This window comes from Gymnoscopelus braueri (assembly GCF_963280865.1).
Source record: "Gymnoscopelus braueri genome assembly, chromosome: 3".
NCBI classification, from domain to species: Eukaryota; Metazoa; Chordata; class Actinopteri; order Myctophiformes; family Myctophidae; genus Gymnoscopelus; species Gymnoscopelus braueri.
This window is the reverse complement of record NC_137612.1, coordinates 46,420,458-46,443,772: the sequence shown is the minus strand read 5'-3', so window position 1 is coordinate 46,443,772 and position 23,315 is coordinate 46,420,458. Positions and strand designations below refer to the sequence as shown.

At 41.9% G+C, this 23,315-nt stretch overlaps 2 protein-coding genes across 2 annotated transcripts; one reads left to right on the top strand and one right to left on the bottom strand.

Moving 5' to 3' along the window:
* Positions 1–216: 216 nt before the first annotated feature.
* Positions 217–3,768, bottom strand: LOC308082410 (PAK4-inhibitor inka2-like). Its single transcript, XM_080424148.1, has 3 exons — positions 3,631–3,768; positions 3,458–3,494; positions 217–1,371 (listed from the first exon to the last, which is right to left on the bottom strand). Exons 2-3 carry the CDS (start codon positions 3,473–3,475, stop codon positions 352–354), a joined length of 1,038 nt encoding a protein of 345 aa, XP_080280274.1. The 5' UTR covers positions 3,476–3,494; positions 3,631–3,768; the 3' UTR covers positions 217–351.
* A 3,214-nt stretch (positions 3,769–6,982) lies between these two features.
* On the top strand, positions 6,983–23,250 carry LOC308081997 (cadherin-related family member 4-like; the record flags this gene model as incomplete). Its single annotated transcript, XM_080423607.1, has 19 exons — positions 6,983–7,040; positions 8,859–9,049; positions 9,569–9,728; positions 10,308–10,378; positions 10,796–10,903; positions 10,999–11,102; positions 11,508–11,644; positions 12,381–12,561; positions 14,614–14,764; positions 15,107–15,209; positions 15,813–16,019; positions 16,445–16,584; positions 16,959–17,103; positions 19,104–19,312; positions 20,496–20,629; positions 21,065–21,092; positions 22,490–22,546; positions 22,640–22,667; positions 23,195–23,250. The coding sequence occupies 19 exons, from the start codon at positions 6,983–6,985 to the stop codon at positions 23,248–23,250; spliced, it is 2,268 nt and encodes a 755-aa protein (XP_080279733.1).
* Between the last annotated feature and the right edge of the window lie 65 nt (positions 23,251–23,315).

The following is a 23,315-nucleotide window of genomic DNA, read 5'->3' as shown; positions in this document are numbered from 1 at the left end:
AATGAGGAGATACTGCCTAACAGTGATGAACTGTATTTATACTCCAGGGGCCCTGAGAAGTACAGCCACATCATTCTGAAAGACCGTTGCTGACTAGATGTTTCCCAGGTTTCTCTTCTCATGCAGAATTTCTAGCAAACACACCAGAAACACTGTCTTGTCCAAGACTTATATAATGCAAACAATGCAAGAAGTACGTAGAGTCTTAAATAATGCAACCATGTTTTATTTGTCAATAGCTTATTTGCCAATGCACAATAGTGATAATGCAAGTCATATAAAAAATAAAGTGACTCTGGAGGATTGTTCATCCTGTAAAAAAAAAAACTTCTATACAAGGCAACCAATGTTTTAGATGTATCCAATAATGTCATTACAGATTATAGGCTGTCGGCTGCCTGACTTCATGAGGGCCGTGAATTGGTAAAAGTCTGTTGTGTCCAGCGTATGGAGAGCTGTGTGGGACTGGTGGAAAAAGGGGGCACGAGGCGGCGGCTGCTGCACCCCGACTGGACAGGACAGGCGCTTCGGGGCATTGGCAGTCCTGGCAGCGCGAGAAGAGTCTGTGCTCCTCATCCTCACTCTGCCCTCCATGCTCTTGGATATCCCTGCTAGTTTCCTCCTCATGTTGACGAAGAAGCCCCTCGCGAGTCTGGAGCCAGACGCGGGCTTCAGTTCGGTGGTCTCAGGGAAATCCGGCAGGTCCATCCAGTTCTGTATGAGGTCAGCGAAGCTGTTGTCCCCCAATACCAGAGGCTGGCGGTTGCGCCCTCTGGTCAACAGCGCCGTAGTCCAGTCCTCCGGGTCGCTGACCTCAAACGACGTCCACCTCTCCAGACAGGCGTCCGAGGTGGATTTGGGCCTAACGCGTCCACTAGAGGCCCTGTTTGTCCGGAGGCAGGCGGAGGCAGAAACCCGCACGTTCCTGGTCCTCCTCAACACCACCGCCTCGTCCTGCCACGAGGCCTCGGAGTAGCCCGAGTCGAATTCCAGACTCTTCTCGCTGCTGGGAGAGCCCAGGCTCAGCCTGAAGCCCCCGCCGCCCAGCTCGCTGACCGTCTCGTCGTCCTCCTCCTCCAGAGGACTGACCAGACAGCAGGCGGAGTCGTAGTAGGTGCTGGCCGTGCTGGAGTCCGACATGCGCAGGCGCGTGGCACGCTCCCGTTGCAACGCTCGCTGCTGGCAAGCGCGGGCCACCGCGGAACGCTGGGCCGCCAGGGCCGGAAGCGGGCCGCCGCCGCCGGTAACAACGGCGGCAGGGGGTTGTTTGGACGGCGGACACATTCTCCGTAGCTGCTTCAGGTCCTGCAGCGACCGCATCATATGGTGCATCTGCCCCCTCAGACAGTCCCCGGAGTCACGCAGACAGAGCTGTGAGAAAGAGGAGATAAGAATCATTAGCAGTCAGTCACGTACGATGGTGAATACAAAACATGTTGTAATAAACGGCTCCATTAACTACAGTGCACTAAATGTTGTGCATTATCACAGGCTGCAGGCTCCAACTTGCAGAAAGTATTTTGGGCTGTCAGGTTTCACCATTTATCCCCATTATAATCTCACAGAACACAAAACAACTATTAGAAAACGGATGCACAACTCTACTAGACACACATAAAGTGGGCTAATTTATCTGCCAGTTCATTTACTAGACCACAAGCGTAAACCACGTACGCACACAACTTCATCTAATCAGATATGAGACAACTGTCAACACTACAGGCTACAGATGTTCTCACACTTTCACCATAGTGTATGCAGAACACAGAAGTAAAGGATTCTACAGTGTGTGAGAGGACTGGAGAGACTTCAGCAGCGACACACACTAAAGAACATAATTCTCCCATTTCCTCTGCCTCTGACTCACAGGATCCCACGCTGATTGGTCAGAAGCAACCAGTGAGAACCGTTGGTTTACGCTCAAAATCAAACACAGGAATAACAGATCAGGTAACAGCGTGTGTGCACTGTGCGCTGAGAGAAACAGGAGAGAATGGGATACACTCCATGTAAACATCAACCGAGCTCTGTTTGGAATGGTGAGCTATTAGAGTGAACCGTTATGGAACTATAACTCAAAAACAAAAACCTTAAGATGTTGCTTATTTTTGAATGTCTCACTCTGGCCTTTTGACACTTATTGTTTGCAGACAGCACTATACTACCCCCCCCCCCCCCCACACACACACACACCCAGAAAGAGACTGAGCTAACAAAGAGGTGAGAAATGTAAAGATAAACAGTGGAGGACGTACACACACTACAGAATGTCCTATCACAGTTCCCAGGTTCATGTCTGGGACCAGAGATGACACATTCATGTGTACAGCAGTGCATAAATGCAAAGCTCTATAACCCCATTCACCACCAGGATGCTAACCTCTGAACCGGCATGACCTGTCTTCTTCGCTATCTGTCCAAGCATTTGACCCTGTCCCAAGACCTCCTGCCTTTGTTTGCAGTTATTATTACTGTGCTAGAAGTTGCGGGAACTTGAGAATGTACACCGAATCGTGTGGCACAACACTAGGCAAGAAACTTGTCACACAAATGGTCCACCGTTGTTTAAATAAGGCTGGACGGCAATGATCAATGTAGCAGGCTACATGCATGATCTGTAAGCAGCCTTTGCTGCCATCACAGTGTGCATGATTATGCAGTGGTGGAAAGTAACTAAGTACATTTACTCAAGTACTGTACTTTACTGGAGTATTTCCAATTTTCAATACTTTTACTTCTACTCCACTATATCTCAGTCAAATATTGTACTTTTTACTCCACTGCAATTATTATTATAATTACAAAACATACATTAACCACTTAAGTTAAACATTGCCTATTTGAAAATCGCAGATCTACAAGCTCACAACGCATCGCATGGCGAGGCATTGTGAGCTTGTAGATCTGCAATTTTCAAGATTTGTATACATTTGAAAGCTAGTGAAATGGGACATTCTGGATAATTGGTACTTTTACTTTTTGTACTTTAAGTATATTTTGATACTTTTGTACTTTTACTCAAGTACATTTTGAATTCTGGACTTTTACTTGTAACAGAGTATTTCTACATAACAGTATTGATACTTTTACTTGAGTAAAAACATGCGAGTACTTTTTCCACCACTGAACATGATGTGAAGTCCCATGATGTCCCAACGGCTCTGCAGCCTGCAGAGACGTTGGGACATCACTGCCCGTTCAGCTGCCTGCCTGCCAGCCATGCACCATGTTAACACAGGCAGATGTGCTCATTATGTGGGAGCCTCGGAGGGTAGCAGCAGCAGAGATCCCTATCATCACCCCACTGTATCCATAATATCATAAACTGAGAGTTTCTCCATCAATGATTCCAGTTAGGAACAATCTGTTGCAGACTATTGTAGACTTAACAATAATGAGCTGATATGGTGCGTTTCGTTCAAACTGATCATTTGATTCATGAGGATATTGAACTTACCATGTCTTTCTCGATCATCTGCAACAAGGGACACTCTCTGCAAAAACAAAATAATGAAAACTACTGTTAATACTTTTAAAGTCGAATAAACAGGCGCAGCCGATGTAGCCTACATTCCGTATGAGTAATAATACATAGATAAAAAGTCAGCCAAGTAAAGCTGCAACACTCACATTATATGTTGTTAATCCTTGTATCCAATTGAAGTCATGAGTCTAATTGTCCAGTAAAAAGATCTTCTTCTTAACCCTTCGGTGGTGTTTCGCATCCAACCTTCAGGACAGACAGAAACTCAGTCCATACAATGATATGATGATCTGACTGAATGAAGTGAAGATCTGGTCCATGCGCTCTCTTTATACAGCGGCCGCTAGACAGCCAGCAGGGTTGCCATGTCGGGTTATTATAAGCGACATTCTTTTTCTGTAATGTTGCTTGTAGAATATTGTCTGGTTGCGTTTTTTTTAGCTTGTTTCTAATGTGTTAAGTTGCTTATTATTTGGGCTTGTTTCATAAGGTTGTTTAAACCAGACGGTTCTTAAACATTTTCATGTCAAGGTAAGGACCCCCAAATGTATATGTATTTGTCCACAGACCCCCATCTGAAAATATGTTATGCCAGGGGACCCCATACAAGATTTGTGTTGTTAAAACGTTTTTAAACATTTCCAAAAATTCTTTTTTAAATATCAGGCTATTTTCAAATCACCGTAGCCCAGTCGCTTCTTTTGGGTTTGTTTTTATAGACCCGGTTGCTTATTTCTCACTTTTAACCTGGCAACTCTGTTAGAACGGCGTGTGTCTGAAGCAGCCAATCCAAGCTCAGTATGCAGGGGGCGCTCATCTGCACATCTCATCTGTGTAAATGCATGTAGCCACACATGTAGGCTGGAAGTGATTCTCAATCTTTTAAACTTTAAAACACTTCTCTTCTGGGGTCATTTTTTTTGGGGGGATTTTGTGTGCACCCCAGACCGTTTTTAAGTTCCTTGATTCAATATTAATATATCTCATATTAACCCATTGTAACTTCAAACTTGTTGTTGCTGTTTTTTTAAATAGGCTACTAATAAATAAAATAAAAACACGGCCCCTCACGCATTAGAAGGACAATATCAGACACCACAACCATAAAGTTTGTTTTCAATTAATCTAACATAAACTGCAGATAAGTTACAATGGGTAATGGTAATGGTTAAGTTACAATAGGAGGGGGCGTGTCTGCTAAAATGAACCAAATATCTGAATATTGAATCAAGCAACTTAAAAACTGTCTGGGGTGCACACAAAAGCAAGAGTAGAGGTTAGAATGACCCCAGAATTGTTTTAAAGTGAGATATCCCTTTACGGACCCCCATTGGATTTATCTCTGGGACCCCAAGCTAGCCTAAATGTGTCAAAATATTTTGAAAGTCCTCAAATCTTCCAGCTCACAACACATTGCAACATGTTGTGAGCTTGTAGATTGGATATTTTTGAATTGTTAGCCTTTAATTGGTATTGGTAATTGATAATTGGTCATGTGCTTGCTTTGTAATGGGCTAATCTAAATCTGCAAAATAACTTGTAATTAAATGATCAAATAATTGTAGTGTAGAGTAAAAAGTAGGTGTAGTGTAGTAGTTTGGACATACTCAAGTAAAGTAAAAGTACCTCAAAATTGTCGTTAAGTAGCGTACAGTAGGCTACTTGAATAAATGTACATTGTCATTTAATCATTTTGAAGAGGACCCACTGGAACCCCAATTATGTGGACCCTATGTTGAGAACCTGAGGGCTAGACAATGCTTATTAATCTGATTCACGTCTGTGAATTTAGCACATGATATAGCAAGGAGTTATTTATGTTATTTTGACAACTCATTTTAATTGTATATATTATTTTCGACTAGGCGGCTACAGTTTCCACACCCATTCACACATCAGGGTCCTAATTGGGCTATTGAGGGAGGAGGTCATTGTTTGACAACAAGTCACCCATCCCATTAAATCTGTCAATGGAGCTTTATTATGTAAATGTGATGGGCCAAGGTGAAGGCTTGTGTTCACAACAAGGAGACTAATCAAACTTTGATGGCATGTTGTTCAAGTCCAAACGTGTCCTTTTAGCAACTTTACTCCTTTGGTACTATCTATCTATCTATCTATCTATCTATCTATCTATCTATCTATCTATCTATCTATCTATCTATCTATCTATCTATCTATCTATCTATCTATCTCTAATAGACAGACTGTCTTGTCTGTCTGTCTGTCTGTTTATATGTCTGTTTATATCTATCTTATCTATCTATCTATTAATCTAATCTAATCTAATATATCTCTGTCTGTCTGTCTGTCTGTCTGTCTGTCTGTCTGTCTGTCTGTCTGTCTGTCTGTCTGTCTGTCTGTCTGTCTCTGCCTGTCTCTTTGTCTCTTTGTCTGTCTAGACTGTCTGTCTGTCTGCCTGTCTGTCTGTCTGTCTGTCTACTAATGCAGAACAACAGTAGAGCTGGCCATTTACTAGTATAAAGGGGGGAGGGGTCCATTAAGGATGGTACCCTGCCCCTCCACAAAGCACTACAGCACATCTGTAATGACTTGGATTTTAATGAATGTCAATGGCAGCCCATACCCTTCAGAATAGCTGCTGCCTGTATGTGGCCACTCCACAGTGCATTAAGTCATTACAGGAGAGATGGAAAAGGGGGTTGGGACCACTTTTTTTCTGAGCAGTTTTGCCTTTCAGATATATAACGGTATCTGATGTTATGGCACATAAAGACACTGAATTATTCTATGTTCATATGTGTTTTGCCTACTCTCCTTAAAGCACAATCACACTTGGGTTGTGTAGTTACCTTGCCATGATGTATAGCTCCAAATATTGATGAGATATCTTCAATAGTTGCAATTTGAATTAGGAAGATGATCCGGATTGGATCCGTGGATCTGGATTCAGAATGATAAAATCAGCAGGAAATTGAAAAAGTACCATGTTTTGTCATGCTTTGTTTATGTGCTGGAAATCCCAATAGTGTGACTTTGAGACCCATTTTCACCATGCAATGAAAGACAATGGGGATCATATTTTGGATTATCAATTTCTAATCAACAGAGCAACTATTTAATATATCTCACCAATAGGAGTTACATCATGGTAAGGTAACTACACAACCCAAACCTACCAAAGTGGGATTGTGCTTTGAGCTTGACTCAAGGTGCGTTGCTATGAGACACGTTGTGAGCTTGCAGATCTGTTCTTTTTGACTAGGCCTATAAATGAAGTGTTAAACTGCTGTATATACACTGTTATCTGTTTTCCTTAACATAAGAACCATAAATATCACAAGATCAGGCAGAGCTGATGTGGTCATGGTTTGTCCTGCAAGGATGTGTTGATGGTTATCCAGGCAATAGATACCCAGGTAACCAAGGTTAGGATACACACAGAAGAACACACACCTCTATATCATAAAGTCTTCTTACATCCAGACAGTCTAAGATAGAATGATGATCTGATTAGATGTATCTCAACCTCTAACTATGGGTTTCATCTTCATTCTCCTGCTCCTGCCATATTTAGTTTGCAACGTCTCTGCTGGTGAGTGCATCTTTAATTGACCATACACCCAAAGGAAACAAGCCCCTATAGGGCTTTTTGTGTTATCCTTTTAGCAATCATTGTAATATCGTACCACTGTACTATTTGCAACTGTTAATAAAGTATTTAATCAATCAAACCAATATACAAGATGTAATGTAACTAACCCTTCTTACAGCTCATCAGAGTGTTAAGAGTGCGAAAGTGGACCTGTGTTTTACATAATCATCACCTGGGGTCTGGGGACCCCCATGGGTCCTTGAGTGATTTCCAGGGGGTCCCCAGCAGAATGATAGTAGGAACCAAATGGACCCTTATGAGTCTGTCACTCAGAGTGTACAAATGGATCCATTTGGTTCCATTTGTACACTCTCAGAGTTAAATTAACATAGATTTTACAATATAAATTGGGGTCCCAGAGATAGAAACGCCATTAAATGTGGGTCCATGCCGAATGCATGTCAAACTCGTGGTCTTTGAAATTAAAATGTTTGAGAATCACTGCTAGAGCCGTAAAAAAAATCTCTTATGGGGGTCCTTGGCATATCTTTTCAAATGGGGGTCCGTGGGCTACTAAGTATCAATTTGGGGGTCCTTGACATCAAAAAGTTTGAGAACCATTATTCTACAGAGAATCTATAGTTGGTTATGTACAGACCAGTGGTTCCCAAACTTTGTAGCTTGAGACCCAGACGAGAAATTTGATGTCTCCCTGGGACCCAGACTAGTGAAAATAGCCGATCTACACAAGCTCACAATACGTTGTGATGCGACGTGTTGTGAGCTTGTAGATCAGCTATTTTCACTACTCCTTAATTAATTAATTAATTTTTAATTTGTGGAATTCCTTAGACTTTTTTATTCTATTGATGAAATTGTTTTAAAAAATGTTAGCAGTTTTTTCTTTATTTATGAAAAAGTGGGATTTAAAAAAAATCTTTTGAAATAATAATAAAGAAGTAGGAAATAATATTCCCAAATATGGGTCCCGACCCACTGTTTGGGAAACACTGAATAGACTGTGTGAGGGGTTATTTCTGGGCTTCTATCGGTAGGCGTATATATTATCATTGCTCTAAAAATAAAGACATAAATGTGTAGGTCCAAAAATGGTCTTTCACAGTGATTTATCACCTATTTGAGTAATAGTTCTCAGGGTCTGGGCCACAGGGTAGAGTTGCTCATTCTCATATAACAATCAAAGTAACCTGTGTAAGTCATACTAACCCAGAGCATAAAGATAATATAGACGATTGGTTTAATTGAATGATGATTAATCCTCTTGGTGCCTGTCTGCTGTGTGCGTGTGGCCATGTGTGTAGGAGGGAGGCACAGACAATAAGCCGGAATTGCTTTGAGTCATGCAATTACATATGTTTTGAACTGTGATGAAATCCTTTTACCTAATGGTTTAGTTTGTACCTCTATGTGACTAATTGCAAAAGTGGATGTGGGAGAGTTGTCCAGCAACACACTAAGAGCGCCCTCTGGAGGAACTGCTAGTGTAGTGTGCAGAGGCAGACATATCTTGCACAGACAGTTTGCTACACAGAACAGGAGTTTCTGTTCCAGCTTTCGCTAGAAATGGCAGATCTACAAGCTCACAACTGTTGTGAGCTTGTAGATCTGCTATTTCCAGCGAAAGCTTTCCCCACAATACGGATGCTGGGGTTTAAGTGGTTAAGGTTAAGTTTGAGGGAACATAGGTACCGGGCAGGCATCCAACCATGGCGTTGTGGAGAAGAACTGACCTGTGACCTTGCAAGGCCAGCAGCTGTGCTAAGGTCACCAAAACGCTGTAACATTCTGTGTCTCCAGAGTTCATCGGCCTTCCTGACTCCGTGTCAGTGCTGGAGGATGTTCGTCCCAGGAATGTGTTGGCAGAATTCCAGGTGGGGAACTTCAGCCTCAAGCCTGACGTCCGCATCTTCTCCGTAACCCCACACGAGGACCTGCTCGAGGCCCCTGTTGTCACGCCTGCACCTGCCGTTGGCACCTTCGATGTCCAGGTGACAAGGGCCATCATTTTGCCAGTGGTGGAAAAAGTACTTAATAATTTTTTCTCAAGTAAAACTGCAATGTAGAACTACTTAAAAGTAAAAGTCTGGAATTCCAAAATGTACTTGAGTATAAAATGTATAAAAATCATTTGAAAATAGCAGATCTACAAGCTCACAGCTATTTTCAAATGGCCAAAATGTATATAGGGCTGAAGTGGTTAATGTATGTTTTGTAATGATAATCAAAATCTACAAAGTAACTAGTAACTAAAGTTTTCAATACTTGTAGTGGAGTAAAAGTACAATATTTGCCTCTGAGATGTAGTGGAGTAGAAGTAAAAGTATAGAACATTGGAAATACTCCAGTAAAGTCAAAACTTTACTTAAGGACAGTACTTGAGTACATGTACTTAGTTACTTTCTTCCACCACTGCATTTTGCTAATCTGATGACAGACCACTTGAATAATGTTTACGGAGCTCTGGAGAATATTGTTAGTTGATATAAGGTTCGCTGATGTCTTTATAGATAATACAGAATGGCTCTCTGGACTATGAGAGGGTCAGCTTGTATACTGTGTGTTTGCAACTCATCAATGCGACTGGCTTCATCATAGAGCAAACCCTCCACATCAGAGTGATGGACGTGAATGAGCCCCCACAGTGTGACCCTCTGTTCCAGTTAACAGGTAAAATACACACATCTGATTCTCATTAGACCCAGCAACAAGTATATATATTGTTGTGATGGAGCAGTACAGCTTTGTGACACCTTGTGCTGTGACGATCTGTGGTGTGTGTAGCATGAGACTGTGTTACCTAAAGATTTGAGTTATCCCCTAGTTTGGGAGGATGTGAATGTTCTCACATTCTCATTGGCTGTGGGACGTTCTGTGTGGGAAGTTTATAAAGAGAGGTGGACACTTCACTTCCTAAATTACTTGTAATCAGGTACTCGAGCTCACTGCATGGACGGATACAGTCTCCCGTTCTGTGCCTGAGCTAAAGTGCCTTTAATGACCATAATTGTTGTGACCAAGTGATCAGACAACTTATTGTGTGTTGTGAAGTCTGTATGGACTGACTGACCTGAGTGCAGTCATGCTAAACTGAAGAATCCTTGTCGAGGCCGTCATTACCCACTCCTCTACACCCAGGAGCACGACAATATCTTACGTTATGCAACCGCAACCGCAACCATATGATAGCAATCCGAATCAGGTGATATAGTAGGTGTTTGTTTTCAGGAGCTACTGTCCGTGTTCCAGAGGTTTTCCCAGCTCCAGTGTCCATCTACACCATACTGGCCTCGGACCCTGACCACAACGACACTACCTCAGTAATCTGTCACACAGCACATAAGGGCTACAACTATCCATTATTGCATTAGCCGTTATTCTATCGATTACTTTTTTATTAATCAAATAATTGAGAATGTTTTTTTTTTATATTTTCTTTTATGTCTTTTATATATCAATGAATCAACGTGAAAGAAATTCAAATAGATTTTTTTGTATCGATAAGTCTGATTAACCGATTGAGCCCTATTTTACATCTTGTTGTGCAAAATAATAGTAAGATATGACACCAATCTACAAGTTCATGTGAATTTATTTTTTTGCAAATCGATTAGTTTATTAAAATCATTCTATTTCATAATTGATTAAATTGATTAGTTTGCACCTCTACAGCACATCCATATATCACTTGTGACAGGTTGATAACTTCCTGATTGTATTGTATGTCTGTGCCGTAGTTCTCTATCACCCAGGTACGTCCTGGATCCTCAAGTGGTAGATTTCATATTGATGGAGGTGGCACACTTACATCCAGTGAGCCTTTTGATTACCACAATGGACCAAAGGTACGATCGGTTGCTGTTGAGGGCAGTTTTGTCTCAAAACTGCGTACGTGTCTGTGTTTAGAGTAATACACTGCTTCAGTAATGCTGTATTACAGAAGTTTGAGGTGGATGTGGCTGTGAGAGACAGACAAGGTGCCAACTGCACTGGAACGGTCAGAATCCAGGTTCTGAAAGTATACAACCGTCCTCTGGACTTTGTGTAAGTACAACAAACATATGGTTGGTTACTGTCGGGCAGAAACCTCTCATCTCCATATTCTAAATGTTTTTTTTTGTAAATTATTGCCTTTGATCATGTGTCACATAAAAGCATCAAAAGGAGCAGATCCACAAGCGCGAAACGACGCGTTTTGAGCTTGTAGATCTGCTGATTTTGCTACTTTTGAATTTGAATCCTGAAAAGTAACAGTTTTGGACATATGAGGTTTCCACCCGACATAGACGGTATACCATTACTTTCTATTATCGATCATCGCCATCATTTTATGTCTTGATGCAGATAGAAGTGCAAATACATTACATCCATTAAACCAGAAGTTTATGACGTATAGGATGTAAATATGAGCTACAAAAATAGAGGAATCAATGGATCTATGTTTTTCAGTCAAGGTTTCCAGAGTGTATCCATCTTTGAGAACCAGGGACCTGAGTCCTTTGTAGCTGCCGTAAGGGCCAATGTCTCCCTCCCTGATGTGCGTTACACCTTTGTGAGTGACTACCCACCTTTCAAGATACGGAAAGGTTAGGCCTGACTCATGCTACATTCTACTTTGAGATCTTTCCGAGTAATATTTTGGGGCGAACATTCAGCGAAAATATCAGAAGCTCTGATATCTACAAGCTCACAAGGCACCACATGGTGTCGCAGCACCATGCGTTGTGAGCTTGTAGATTCAGTATACAGTACTATTAAACCTGGCGTGGTTTAAGTGCTCACAATTATTTCAGTGCTTTGACAAGAGATACCATGTATGAAACTCCCGTCAGCACATGAACAAAGTGGGGTCCAGGCAGGGACCCCCAGGGGTCCTAGAGGGGGTTCCAGAGGGTCCCCAGCAAACTTAGTTAATATAGCATCAAACTCTGTTTAACCACTTTAACCCTATAGACTATAGTATAAGGGTTCCCAAACTTTTCAGGTCACATACCTCAAAAATAATCATATTTGAACTGGGGACCCCCCACCCTGACAAGCACTTGGAATTGTAGGCTTTACATTTAGTTTGACTCGGTTACTGATGGATATTGTGAGAATAGCCGATCTACAAGCTCACAACGCCTCGCACTGGAAGGCATTGTGAGTTGTAGATCGTCTATTTTCACAATGTTTGCCTCTTTCTTACGCAATATTTGACACTTTGGCCAATTTGGTATTAAAAAGGTCTTAAAAGTCATTAAATTGTAACTTTAGACATGTGCAGATTCCCTGTATACACTTAAACTGGATCAAATCTAGTCTCCCGTGCTCTCTCATCAGAGGACGGAGTGATCAGGACGGCCTATAATCTGGATCTAGAGGCAGACGGGGCCGTGGCTCACAGTGTCCTGCTGGTGAGGGCATTCAGCCTGGCAGAGGAACGCACTGGCACCGCCACTGTCAACGTCACTGTCCTGGACGTTAACGAGTATCCACCATTCTGCTCCCCGCCTGTGTTTGTGTAAGATGAATGCACTAAATCAGGGGTCTTCAACAGGGGGTCCGGGACGCCTAGGGGGTCCTCAGAGTTACTACAAATCTTTGTGTGATAGGATGTTTTTTTTTTACATGAATCACTTAACTCTAGCAATCCTATTCTGAGGAGAACATTGGCCGAAAATAACAGATCTACAAGCTCTACAACGCCTCGCAGAGAGCTTGTAGATCGGCTATTTTTGGCGTAGAGGTTTGGTGTAGAAGGAAAAATGAACAGACCAAGTACAGAGCCAAAGGTCAAGTTTACACTGACGACAGTGCTGTCAACAAGTCTATGAGGCAATGTATGTAATCTATGAAAAAGTTTAAACTGCAACACAATCTTATACAATATGTAGTGGGGGTCCCTGCTTCATCTCTCTCTCGGCTAAGGGGTCCTTGGCCTGAAAAACGCTGAAGACCCCTGCGCTAAATGACATTGCAAGTATTCCTTCACTGCAAATCTGACATGACTCTCTGTTCGTTTAACTGTCAAGAGTTAAACAAACATTCCTTTTTGCAGTGTTACTCCTCATTAGATGTACCAGTGTTTTATAGTACTATTACTACTTCAAGGGAGCTCTGCCCAAGAAAACTGCTTCAGAACGTAATAGTTTGCGGCACAATGCACCCACCAAATGTCTAAATTATGCACAGCAAAAGTTTCACAACTACTGGGGGGGATTTCATTCAATTTGAGAGTCAAATTGAGAATATAAATAATTGCTTAGCTAAAGAATTGGCTGCCTATTTCAGAAAACTGGGATGAGGATAATCTAGGCTGGCTTGCTTTCAGGGTTTATGGGCTTTGAGTTCCTCCCGCATTGTAAACAGAATGAATGAGAGAAAAAATACCAATCTTGAAAAACAAGAGAGGAAAAAGAAAGAAAGAAAAAAAGAAAAAAAAAGAAGAAGGAGCCGGAGGACAGAAAGTGCTCAATAAAACAATTCGTCATTTCAATCTTCACACAGATGTCCATTCCTTTAGCACACAAGGCGGGATATACTGATTTAATTCCGCCTCCGAGTTCTCCAATTGACCATAAAGGTTTGTCCTACAGGCATCACCATTGTAAAATGTGCAAAACATTGGCAACATTTTAAATTGTTTTCCAAAACAGCGAAAATAGCCAATCTACAAGCTCACAACGGGTCGCAGTGTGATTTTGTGAAATTGGGCTTAAGTGGTTATTATACAGCAGGTATCTTAATACGCTACAACACTATGTGCAAAATATAGACTCTCTCAAGGCTTCTCAAAAACACATCCTTGATTACTGTTATGGTCAGCTTAGTGTCTACTGACTGAGCAGCGAGTCTGGGTGAATGAAGAGGCATAAAGAGACACTATAAAGTTTCATGTGCAGCATAGCTTGACATTCAGTTCTTTTTGGCAAAGTGACACCATTGCACTCTGGCATATAAATGAGCTTTAATGCTCGTCATTAGGCAGAGGCGTGCCGCTTTATAGCAGTTCCATCTTTGATGTTTCACCACGCACAGCTTCTGAAGTAACTACTTGATATGCTGTAGAGTCCTGGCCCAGTGACATTGTCGGATTGGGGCATATAGTGGTGAATGATGAGACCTTTCACCGCCTAATAAAGAACTGTCAACTGCTCTGCATCGTGCTTTGACTGAGAGAATGTGTCGTTACTGTAAATGAGTTCTTCTCTTGTGCTGTAGCTGGATTATATCGTTGCTGTCGGGCAGAAGCTTTCATCTCCATATTCTAACTTTTTGTGTTTTTTCGTAAATTAGCGCCCTACTTGATCATACTACAGCATCACACAAAAGTATCAAAAGTAGCTGATCTGCAAGCTCGAGTTCGAGCTTGTAGATCTGCTACTTTTCCTGTTTTTTAACTTGAATCCTGAAAAGTACGTTTTTGGATGAGGTTTCCACCACCCAACAGAGACGATATATGGACTTAACATGGCATAACATGGCCTAATGTCCTTCTGAGGCAGCCGGTGTCTGCGATACGCAGGTCATGTCAGGCCGCCTTTGACCTTTCTGTCTTGTGGTTCTATCACAGGCTGGTGGTCCCCGAGACCACCGCGGTGGGCTCAAACCTGGGCACTCTGACGTGTCTCGATATGGATGCCAGCAACAACAGTGTCTCTGTAAGCATGATCGACAACGGCCTATCATTCATCAAGTTCCGGGTCAAAGATGGACAGCTCCAGGTGACCACGAGAGACAGCATTCAATGAAATTCAGCATAATTTCAGATTAAAGCAGTAGTTCACCCAAAAAAATACTTATTTTCTATAAATTACACACCGCATGAAGCCTTGAATTCATGGAGATTTTTTAGTTTTTGTCGGACTCCTGAGCGAATAGTTCAATGACCGGGTGGCTGGTCAGTAAGAGACTCAATTGAGACTCAATTAAGTACTCCGCTGTTCTCCATGAATTCAAGGCTTCATGGGGTGTGTGATTGATAGAAAATGAGTCATTATTTGGATGAACTACTCCTTTAATTGAGTCATAATTCAGATTGTTGCAACGGTTCCTCTTTCTTACAGGTAAACAACACGCTGGACTATGACACAGAGGAGATGGCCTCAAACGGCTTCCAGTACGAAGACACAATCTTGGCCATTGACGCAGGAACACCCCCACGCACATGTTAGTGTGCAGATTGGTCCAGTATTGTGCTTTATGCAATCAACAACTTTAATGGCGTCAAATTGTAGAATGAACATACCTAAAATATACTTATCCCCCAAAAGATATATATTTGTGAGTGTGTGTGGCAGTGTGTGTGGCAGTGTCGCACACACACGTGTGTGTATTAAAGCTGCACTATGTAACTTTCCACTTCTACCCCGGATTTGAACCCGGGTTTCTGCGCAAGTGCTGATTTATCCTCCTTGCTCAGGGGCTCAATTGAATCATGACCGTCAGGTCAAAATTCTTTAACCAAATTCGTCTCACCTAGACACAGGATCTAAATGTGTCAATAGAAGAGCAGGGAGACAAAATACAACCACCCCAATTGTTATATTGTTATAAGTTATATTGTATTAACATACTCTTTACAGATTGGACAAAATTACATTTTATTCATAAAAAATAAGTTACATAGTGCTGCTTTAAAGATTCATGGCCATATATTGCTACATTCACAACAGCAGGGAGAGCATATAGCAGGCAGTGAAATTCCTGGACTCTGACCTTACCTGAGCATTGTTGAAAAAAAAGAAAAAGATTGTGTTTGTGTGTGTCCAGCCCAGATACGTGTTCTGGTGACAGTGACTCCAGTGAATGAGTTTGAGCCGGTGTTCATGGCTCCACTGGAGCTCTGGGTTCCAGAAGACACCCGGCCCGGGTCTGCTGTGGGGGTCCTGGTGGCCAGAGACGCAGACTGGCCCTTTGACAACATACGTTACTCCATCCTCTCAGAGAACAGCAGGTTTACTGTTGATCCTGACACTGGTAAGATCATCCACATCAGTGCTTCTCAAACCGTTTCATGTCAAGGACCCCCAAATGTACATGTAACTAAAGTAGACTCCCATCTGGAAATGTTCTGTGCCAGCCAGGGACCCCCAGAAGAGAAGATTTTGTGTTTTTGATACTTTTCAAATTTTTGTTAAAAAACATTTAAAAAATAGCAGATGTACAAGCTCGCAGTGCGTCACGAAGTGACGTGCTGTGAGCTTGTATATCTGCTATTTTTGAATAGCCAACGTGTAAAATATGGATAAAGTGGTTACAATTATTGCTGGGGACCCCCTGGAACCCCCCTCCTCCTCCCCCAAGGACCCCTGAACCACTGATCTAACATGTCACACTATTTCATGGGTTTCACTCTTGTCACTTCAACAGGCAAATGGTTTCTTCTTTTCCCCCGTCTGCAGGGCAGCTGTATCTGAACACAGAGCTGGACTTCGAGCTTCAACGGACACACGTGGTGAGGGTGCAGGCAGAGGACTACGACCAGGATGTGGACAAGACCAACCGGAAGACGGGATTGGCGAACATCATCATACATGTTGAGGTCAGGAATAGAATCTTGGGGGAAGTTCCAATTTCCGGAGATACATGCATGTATGGTCAATACTGTATAAGAATTTGGAATGAAATGCAGATTCAAGCCATTGTAAGAAGGCGAGTACCGATAAAGAAAAATGTATGATACATATACATGCAGTATTTCTCAAAGTGGAATGCAACCAGTGACCCTCAGGGTTCCTTGAGGGGGTTCCAAATGGACCCTTACAGGTCCGTAACTCTGAGCGTCTACAAATGGTCCATTTGGTTCCATTTGTACAGAGTTATAGGGGTCCTTGAAATTAAAAAAATTGAGAACCACTGACGTTATGAAACACGCAGGTAATCATTTTAAACCCCCGTCTCTTGCTCGTCTGTTAGAACGTGAATGACAATGCTCCGGTGTGTGATCCCGTCTCGTATGAGTCGACCATCTTCTCCACTCGGTCTGAAAGGCTGGCCATCCTCCAACTCAGCTGCACCGACGCAGATGGTGACGATGATCTCACAGCTGCCATCACCAACGGTGTGTGTCACCTGATGATGTGTGTGTGCAAGCATTACAACATTTTAGTGGGTGGACAGGTGGTGCAGGGCTGTGGCGACTTATGGTTCTTTTCAACCACGAAGGGTAACACAGAATCTTGCATAACCTGAAACTCTCTAGAACCAGTGAAGTTCTTTTTTTTTTTTACGTTTCCATTATAACCAGAACTGCCCCTGAAGTGGGAAGTACGTAAAAAAAATCTAAGAAGAGAAAAGAGAAAATATCAGATCTACAAGCTCACAACGCGTCATGTAGCGATGCATTATGAGCTTGTAGATCCGCTATTTAGATTTTTTTAGATATTTGAAACCCAGATTCAGGGTTAGTACTATACCTCCTGAGCAGGGCCCAGATTAGGTTCTGAGGACCTTCTCTGAAACCAAGCTGTAGCCTGTAGTGTAGTGTATGGAAACGAATCCTGAACCCGTGGAAATACGTTACATTCATGGCATGACACGGTTAATGGTTTAGTTCTTGTAGTGGAAAAAAAGCCATTAGTTGAGACTGGGGTTCCAATTCCTCCACGGTGCCTCCGGCTTTGCGAGTGGGAAGCTGGCAGGGTATGGTGTTCTCTGTCGCTCAGTGTTGCCAGAAGGGACATTTTTAATTAGGCTATCGTATCGGAGGCTAACATAAATCGTATTTGAAAGAAAACTATCGTACACAGCCAAAAAATATATATATCACAGGTGTAAATATGTAATTTCACAAATCTTTTTTTCTATCTATTATGAGAAACAACCTTGTTTGAGGCTCCTACGAGATAAAAACACAACTCATATGCTGTGTGGAAACTTCCTGGCAACTTCCTGGACCTTACACAAATAAAAGTACAGATCAGATTTATTGATTCAGTGACTTATTTTGAAAAGCTAAACCGGATCCCAAATCAGCAGCCAGGGAATTTTGTATTTTTGGGAATTATTAATCATATCTTACAGAGGCAAAAAAAAAGCGTACAAATACGATAATTATCATACATCTGGCAACACTGCTGTCGCTGCACTAGAGAGACCCCTATGGCTTGGTTGGGAGGGAACAGGGGGAATAGTGTGTTCCTCTGCACGCGTTACACTCTCCTGCTGACACAGCTGGTGAGGTGACTCCATGTGAATCAGAGAGGAGTCATGTCAGCTATGGGTTGGCATTTGACAGTGACTATACAGTATATCGTAGACCTCTTATCTCCATATTAACTTTTTGTGTTTTTTCGTAAGTTAAAGGTAGGGTAAGTGATTTGCAATTATTCAAATAATTGCAAAATGAGTCTATGTTCTGATAGTACTCGTTACTATAGAGTGTCCTGTCCATATAAGGAGTCTCCCATGTCTCTCCAGCTCTTTATTAAACAGAAAATGCATTTTCAGTGCTCTCTCCTGATTGGCTCAAATGTTGTCACCTACCTGAAAATGTACTATACTCTGTTTACTAAAGAGCTGGAGAGACCCCTGTGATCGAACAAACGCTCTGTAGCAATGATTACTATCAGAATATAGTACTTTAGCCTTTTTAACAAAAAACAATTTTACAAAAAAATATCGCTTACCCTACCTTTAATGCCGTACTTGATCATACTACAGCGTCACACAAAAGTATCAAAAGTAGCAGATCTACAAGCTCGAAACGCGGCGCGAAGCGACGCGTTTTGTGCTTGTAGATCTGCTACTTTTGCTTTTTTTTGCTTTTACTTTTGCTTTTTTTGTGCTTTTTTAAAAACTTTTAGATCTGCTACTTTTGATATACTGTACATGGGGTGAATGGCAATGAATAAACTAGGGAGAAAAAAACAAAAAAAAACAGTTGAAGACAGTTGTTTCTAGAAATCACACAAGTCACAATAAGTAAGCAAGTAACCCTGTTAACCAGCGGTCAACCAGAACCATGGGGTAGGTCAGGAAGCTACAGTATATCTCCTGTTTCAGTCTTTCTGTATACAGTATATTACATGCCTCCTGTGAAATGGTTCGTCACACATGCAGGCGCGGCAGTCGATCGCTTCCACGTCGACCCGGATCTGACCCTGTTCTCCAAGAACGTCTTCTCCTACGTGGTGGACGGCGTGTATGACCGCACGATGTTTGAGGTGACATTCTCTGTCTCCGACGGCAGACATCGAACCACAGCGGTGGCCTACATCTACGTGGTCCCATGGACCACCACTGCTCCAACCACCACCACTACAACTACAGTAAGATCGCTTTCACACACACACAGAGCTGCCGGTACAGCAGGTGGTTCTCGGCCCACCCATCTGACCATTTAAGTTTAAGTGGTCGGCTGGGTGGGCCGCGTGCATTTTCAGAGCATGTTTATCTTAATGATCAATCGGCTGTGTTCCGGCTTGGACCAATGGAACCAATGTAGTATACTCTAAAGGAGTAGTTCACCCCAAAATGTACTTATTTTCTATCAATTCACACCCTATGAAACCTTGAATTCATGGAGATTTTTAGTTTTTTTGTCACATTCCTGAGCCAATAATTTGATGACCAGGTGGCTGGTCAGTAGGACACTCCGCTGGTCATCGAAATTATTGCCGTAGGAATGAGACAAAAACAAAAAAATCTCCATGAATTCAAGGCTTCATAGGCTGTGTAATTGGGTGGGCCGCGTGCATTTTCAGAGCATGTTTATTTTAATGATCAATCGGCTGTGTTCCGGCTTGGACCAATGGAACCAATGTAGTATACTTTAAAGGAGTAGTTCACCCCAAAATGTACTTATTTTCTATCAATTCACACCCTATGAAACCTTGAATTCATGGAGATTTTTAGTTTTTTTGTCACATTCCTGAGCCAATAATTTGATGACCAGGTGGCTGGTCAGTAGGACACTCCGCTGGTCATCGAAATTATTGCCGTAGGAATGAGACAAAAACAAAAAAATCTCCATGAATTCAAGGCTTCATAGGCTGTGTAATTGATAGAAAATATGTAATTCTTTGGGTGAACTACTCCTTTAAATTCCTATGTATTGGTATCCAAATGAAAAGTCATTTTTCAAGGTTTTAGAGAAGAAATACTGTGATTTACATTTATGTTTTAATATTCATGTTATTTTATCATTAAGATTTTAGTGTTTTGCCAATTATTCGGGGGCCCACTTGCAATATCCTCACTGCCCACCAGTGGCCCGGGCCCACATGTTTGGAATCCCTGGTGTATGGTGTTATGTCACAGTGAGAGAACCTGGGGACACAAAAATGGCCAAAGGAACTGAAAAAGCGTTTTCTTCTTACTAAATTATACGAATTGAGATGGTGACTAGACTTCCGGTACTGGTACAATACAGTTTTTAACACTTTATTGTCATTATGTTGGGATCAAGTTGACTCTAGAGCTGACAGCATCTCTCTACTGTTTATCCCTCAGACTAAAGCTCCCCAGGTGGTGACGGTGAGGTCTGATTACTGGGACCCTGATCCATTGTTTGTCGTGATGATGACTTTTACTGCAGGGCTGCTCCTCACTGCTCTGGGTCTGATCACATGGGCCATTCTGAAACGGTATGTCTGTCTATGTACATTCATACACCAAAACTTTACTTACGTTACTTTTCAGGAAATGGAAAAAAGACCCTGTGATCCAGTGGAGCCAACATAGTTATTTAGTCACAAGCTGTTGTTATGCTTTTCATTGGTTCAATATTTCTAAAACCCACAGACACACTTAACCGTTTTCACTTCCACTTCAAAAGTAGCGAAAATACAAAATAGCTGATCTACAAGCTCAACGCTACTTTTGTGTGACACTGAAGTATGACAAAGTAGGTTATTAATTTACGATGAAACATAAAAAGTTAAAATATAGAGATAGAGGTCTGATTGCAACGATTTGCGATTGGCTTCAGTATGCAAGACTTTCTGCTATGCTTGTGGGTTGACACTGGATGCTCGTGACAATGTATGCCGGTGTCGAGCCACGATGTGACTCCCTGCCAGAATTCGACTCTCCTTCGCTCACTCACAGGTGGGTAGAGTGGCTTACCGTTTTCCCACTCCCCAACAGAATCCTACTTCCCCTTTGCCCACTCATATACTTACAGACATCCCTGGAGGGTCCCACCTAAGCGGTGGTGGAGTGTGTAGTAGTAGGTTGAGTGGGTGCAAGCAGGAGGTCTTATCTGCAAATTAAAACAATTATAACTCGCTAAATTTTCAATGGATTTTCAAGGAGTTTGGTTTGTTACTAATACCAGACATGTAGTTATGTTATGATACAGGATACTACAGGTTAAATGGGGGCTTTCATATCAAAATACTTTATCTGATGTTGATAGTAACAGTAATAAAGGTTAATAAAACGGGTTGTCATCAGGTACTTATATAGGATTTCTGGCAAATTGCCTCAACACAATAGTGTTTACATACTTGTATGAACCAGTGGCCAGTGTGTCGTCTACAGTATGTATATTTATGTCTATGGGGCTAGAGCACCATAGGCGAGGTGGTTGGGTTGATTGGGTGTGGCTGAGTCGGATTCTGACAGGGAGGTCCATATCAGCACAACACCTGCGGTACACTTACTTTAAGTTAAATCACTCCCAACACAATTCTCACCAGATCGATGGCTAGACAGCAACAGACAGATACAATGGATGGATATATTGATAGTCTTTATAGTCTTCTAGTGCAGTGGTTCTCAACCTTTTCAACCCCCAAAATAATCATATTTGAACTGGAGACCCCCCACCCTGACAAACACTTGGAATTGTAGGAGTTGAGGCATTACATTTAGTTTGACTCGGTTCCACAGATAAATATTGTGAAAATAGCCGATTTACAACCTCACAACGCCTCACAACACAAAGTTTGAGCTTGTAGATCAGCTATTTCCAAAAGTTTTTCTTATATTATTTAACAATTTGGCTAATCTTTGACCAGTTTTAATAGTATAGTTTGTTGATAAATTTGTATGCAAATTTGTCTCCGCCAGGCCGAAAGGCATGGCCGAGACTATGTTTTACCCCCTGTCCGTCCGTCCGTCTGTCCGTGTGTCCATCTGTCTGCGAGCAGCTAATCTCCGGCACCGTTGGCCCTCTTATATAATATACTGTATAACTTATTCTGAATTTACACATTTTCAATATCCACAGCAAATATGGCTGGGGGAAAGAGAACCCTGCTAAACATCTTCCATCCAACATGTGAGTTTTGTTTAGTAGCATTTGGTACAATAATAATAACCCTCCACTTGGACTTTGATTTATATTTTGGGGAATTTGTATAATTTAACCAGGGATGGAAGCAACAAAAAGGATACCCTTGGAAACAAACATGAGAATGACCAAGTAAGTTTGAGTCTGATTATTGAGAAGCCTCTGTACATTCTTTCCTACCATTAACCCCATTTCTTTCTTCCAATAGCATTCACTAGATGGCGCTGTCAGCCTGTCCAAAGTCAGTCTCCAGGATGACCTCATGGTACTGTATGTTGGCCAATGTCAACTGGACATTTATCAGCAAATAAATTCAGCTCTAAATAGTAAAATTGACTATTTGTTTCTATTCTTACAGAGATTTGATGGGAAAGCACAAGATCCAAGTAAGTGTTTCTGTATTCCATAGATGTATCTACCAACGGTTCGCAACCTTATCTGGATTAGGGCCCACTTAAAAATTTTGAAAGCGTTCACGCCCCACCCATCTGACACAGATGGGTGGGGCCTTGTGCATTTTTAGAGGATGTTTATTTTAATGATCAATCAATCAATTGTGTTCCAGCTTTGATCGATGGAACCAATGTAGTATACTTTAAGTTCCTATTTATTGGTATCACATTATCTTGTTATTATTATTTAGTTTTTTATATTAACTCATTAGAACCGGGAAATTATCGGTGTCATTTTAGATTTTTGTGTTGGCTATTAAAAAAATAGTAGATATACAATCTCACAGCGCGCCACTTCTTGCCGCGCTGCGAGCTTGTACATCTGCTATTTTTGAACATTTTTGAAAAATCTTGAAAGTGTGAGAACTGCTGATGTAGAATCGGCCAGAATCGGCAAGCATTGTGATGGTTAGAGTGAAGCAGATGCAATCAAACACCCGGGACAATGTAGTTCTATGTAGTTTCAGGACGATGTTACCTGTTCAATTCCACCACTGGCGAACGGCGCTGGCTTTAAAAGGGGAACAGCTGCGGTCTCCTTACTGTGGCAGCCTACTGTACCTGCATTTGAATAAAGGTTAA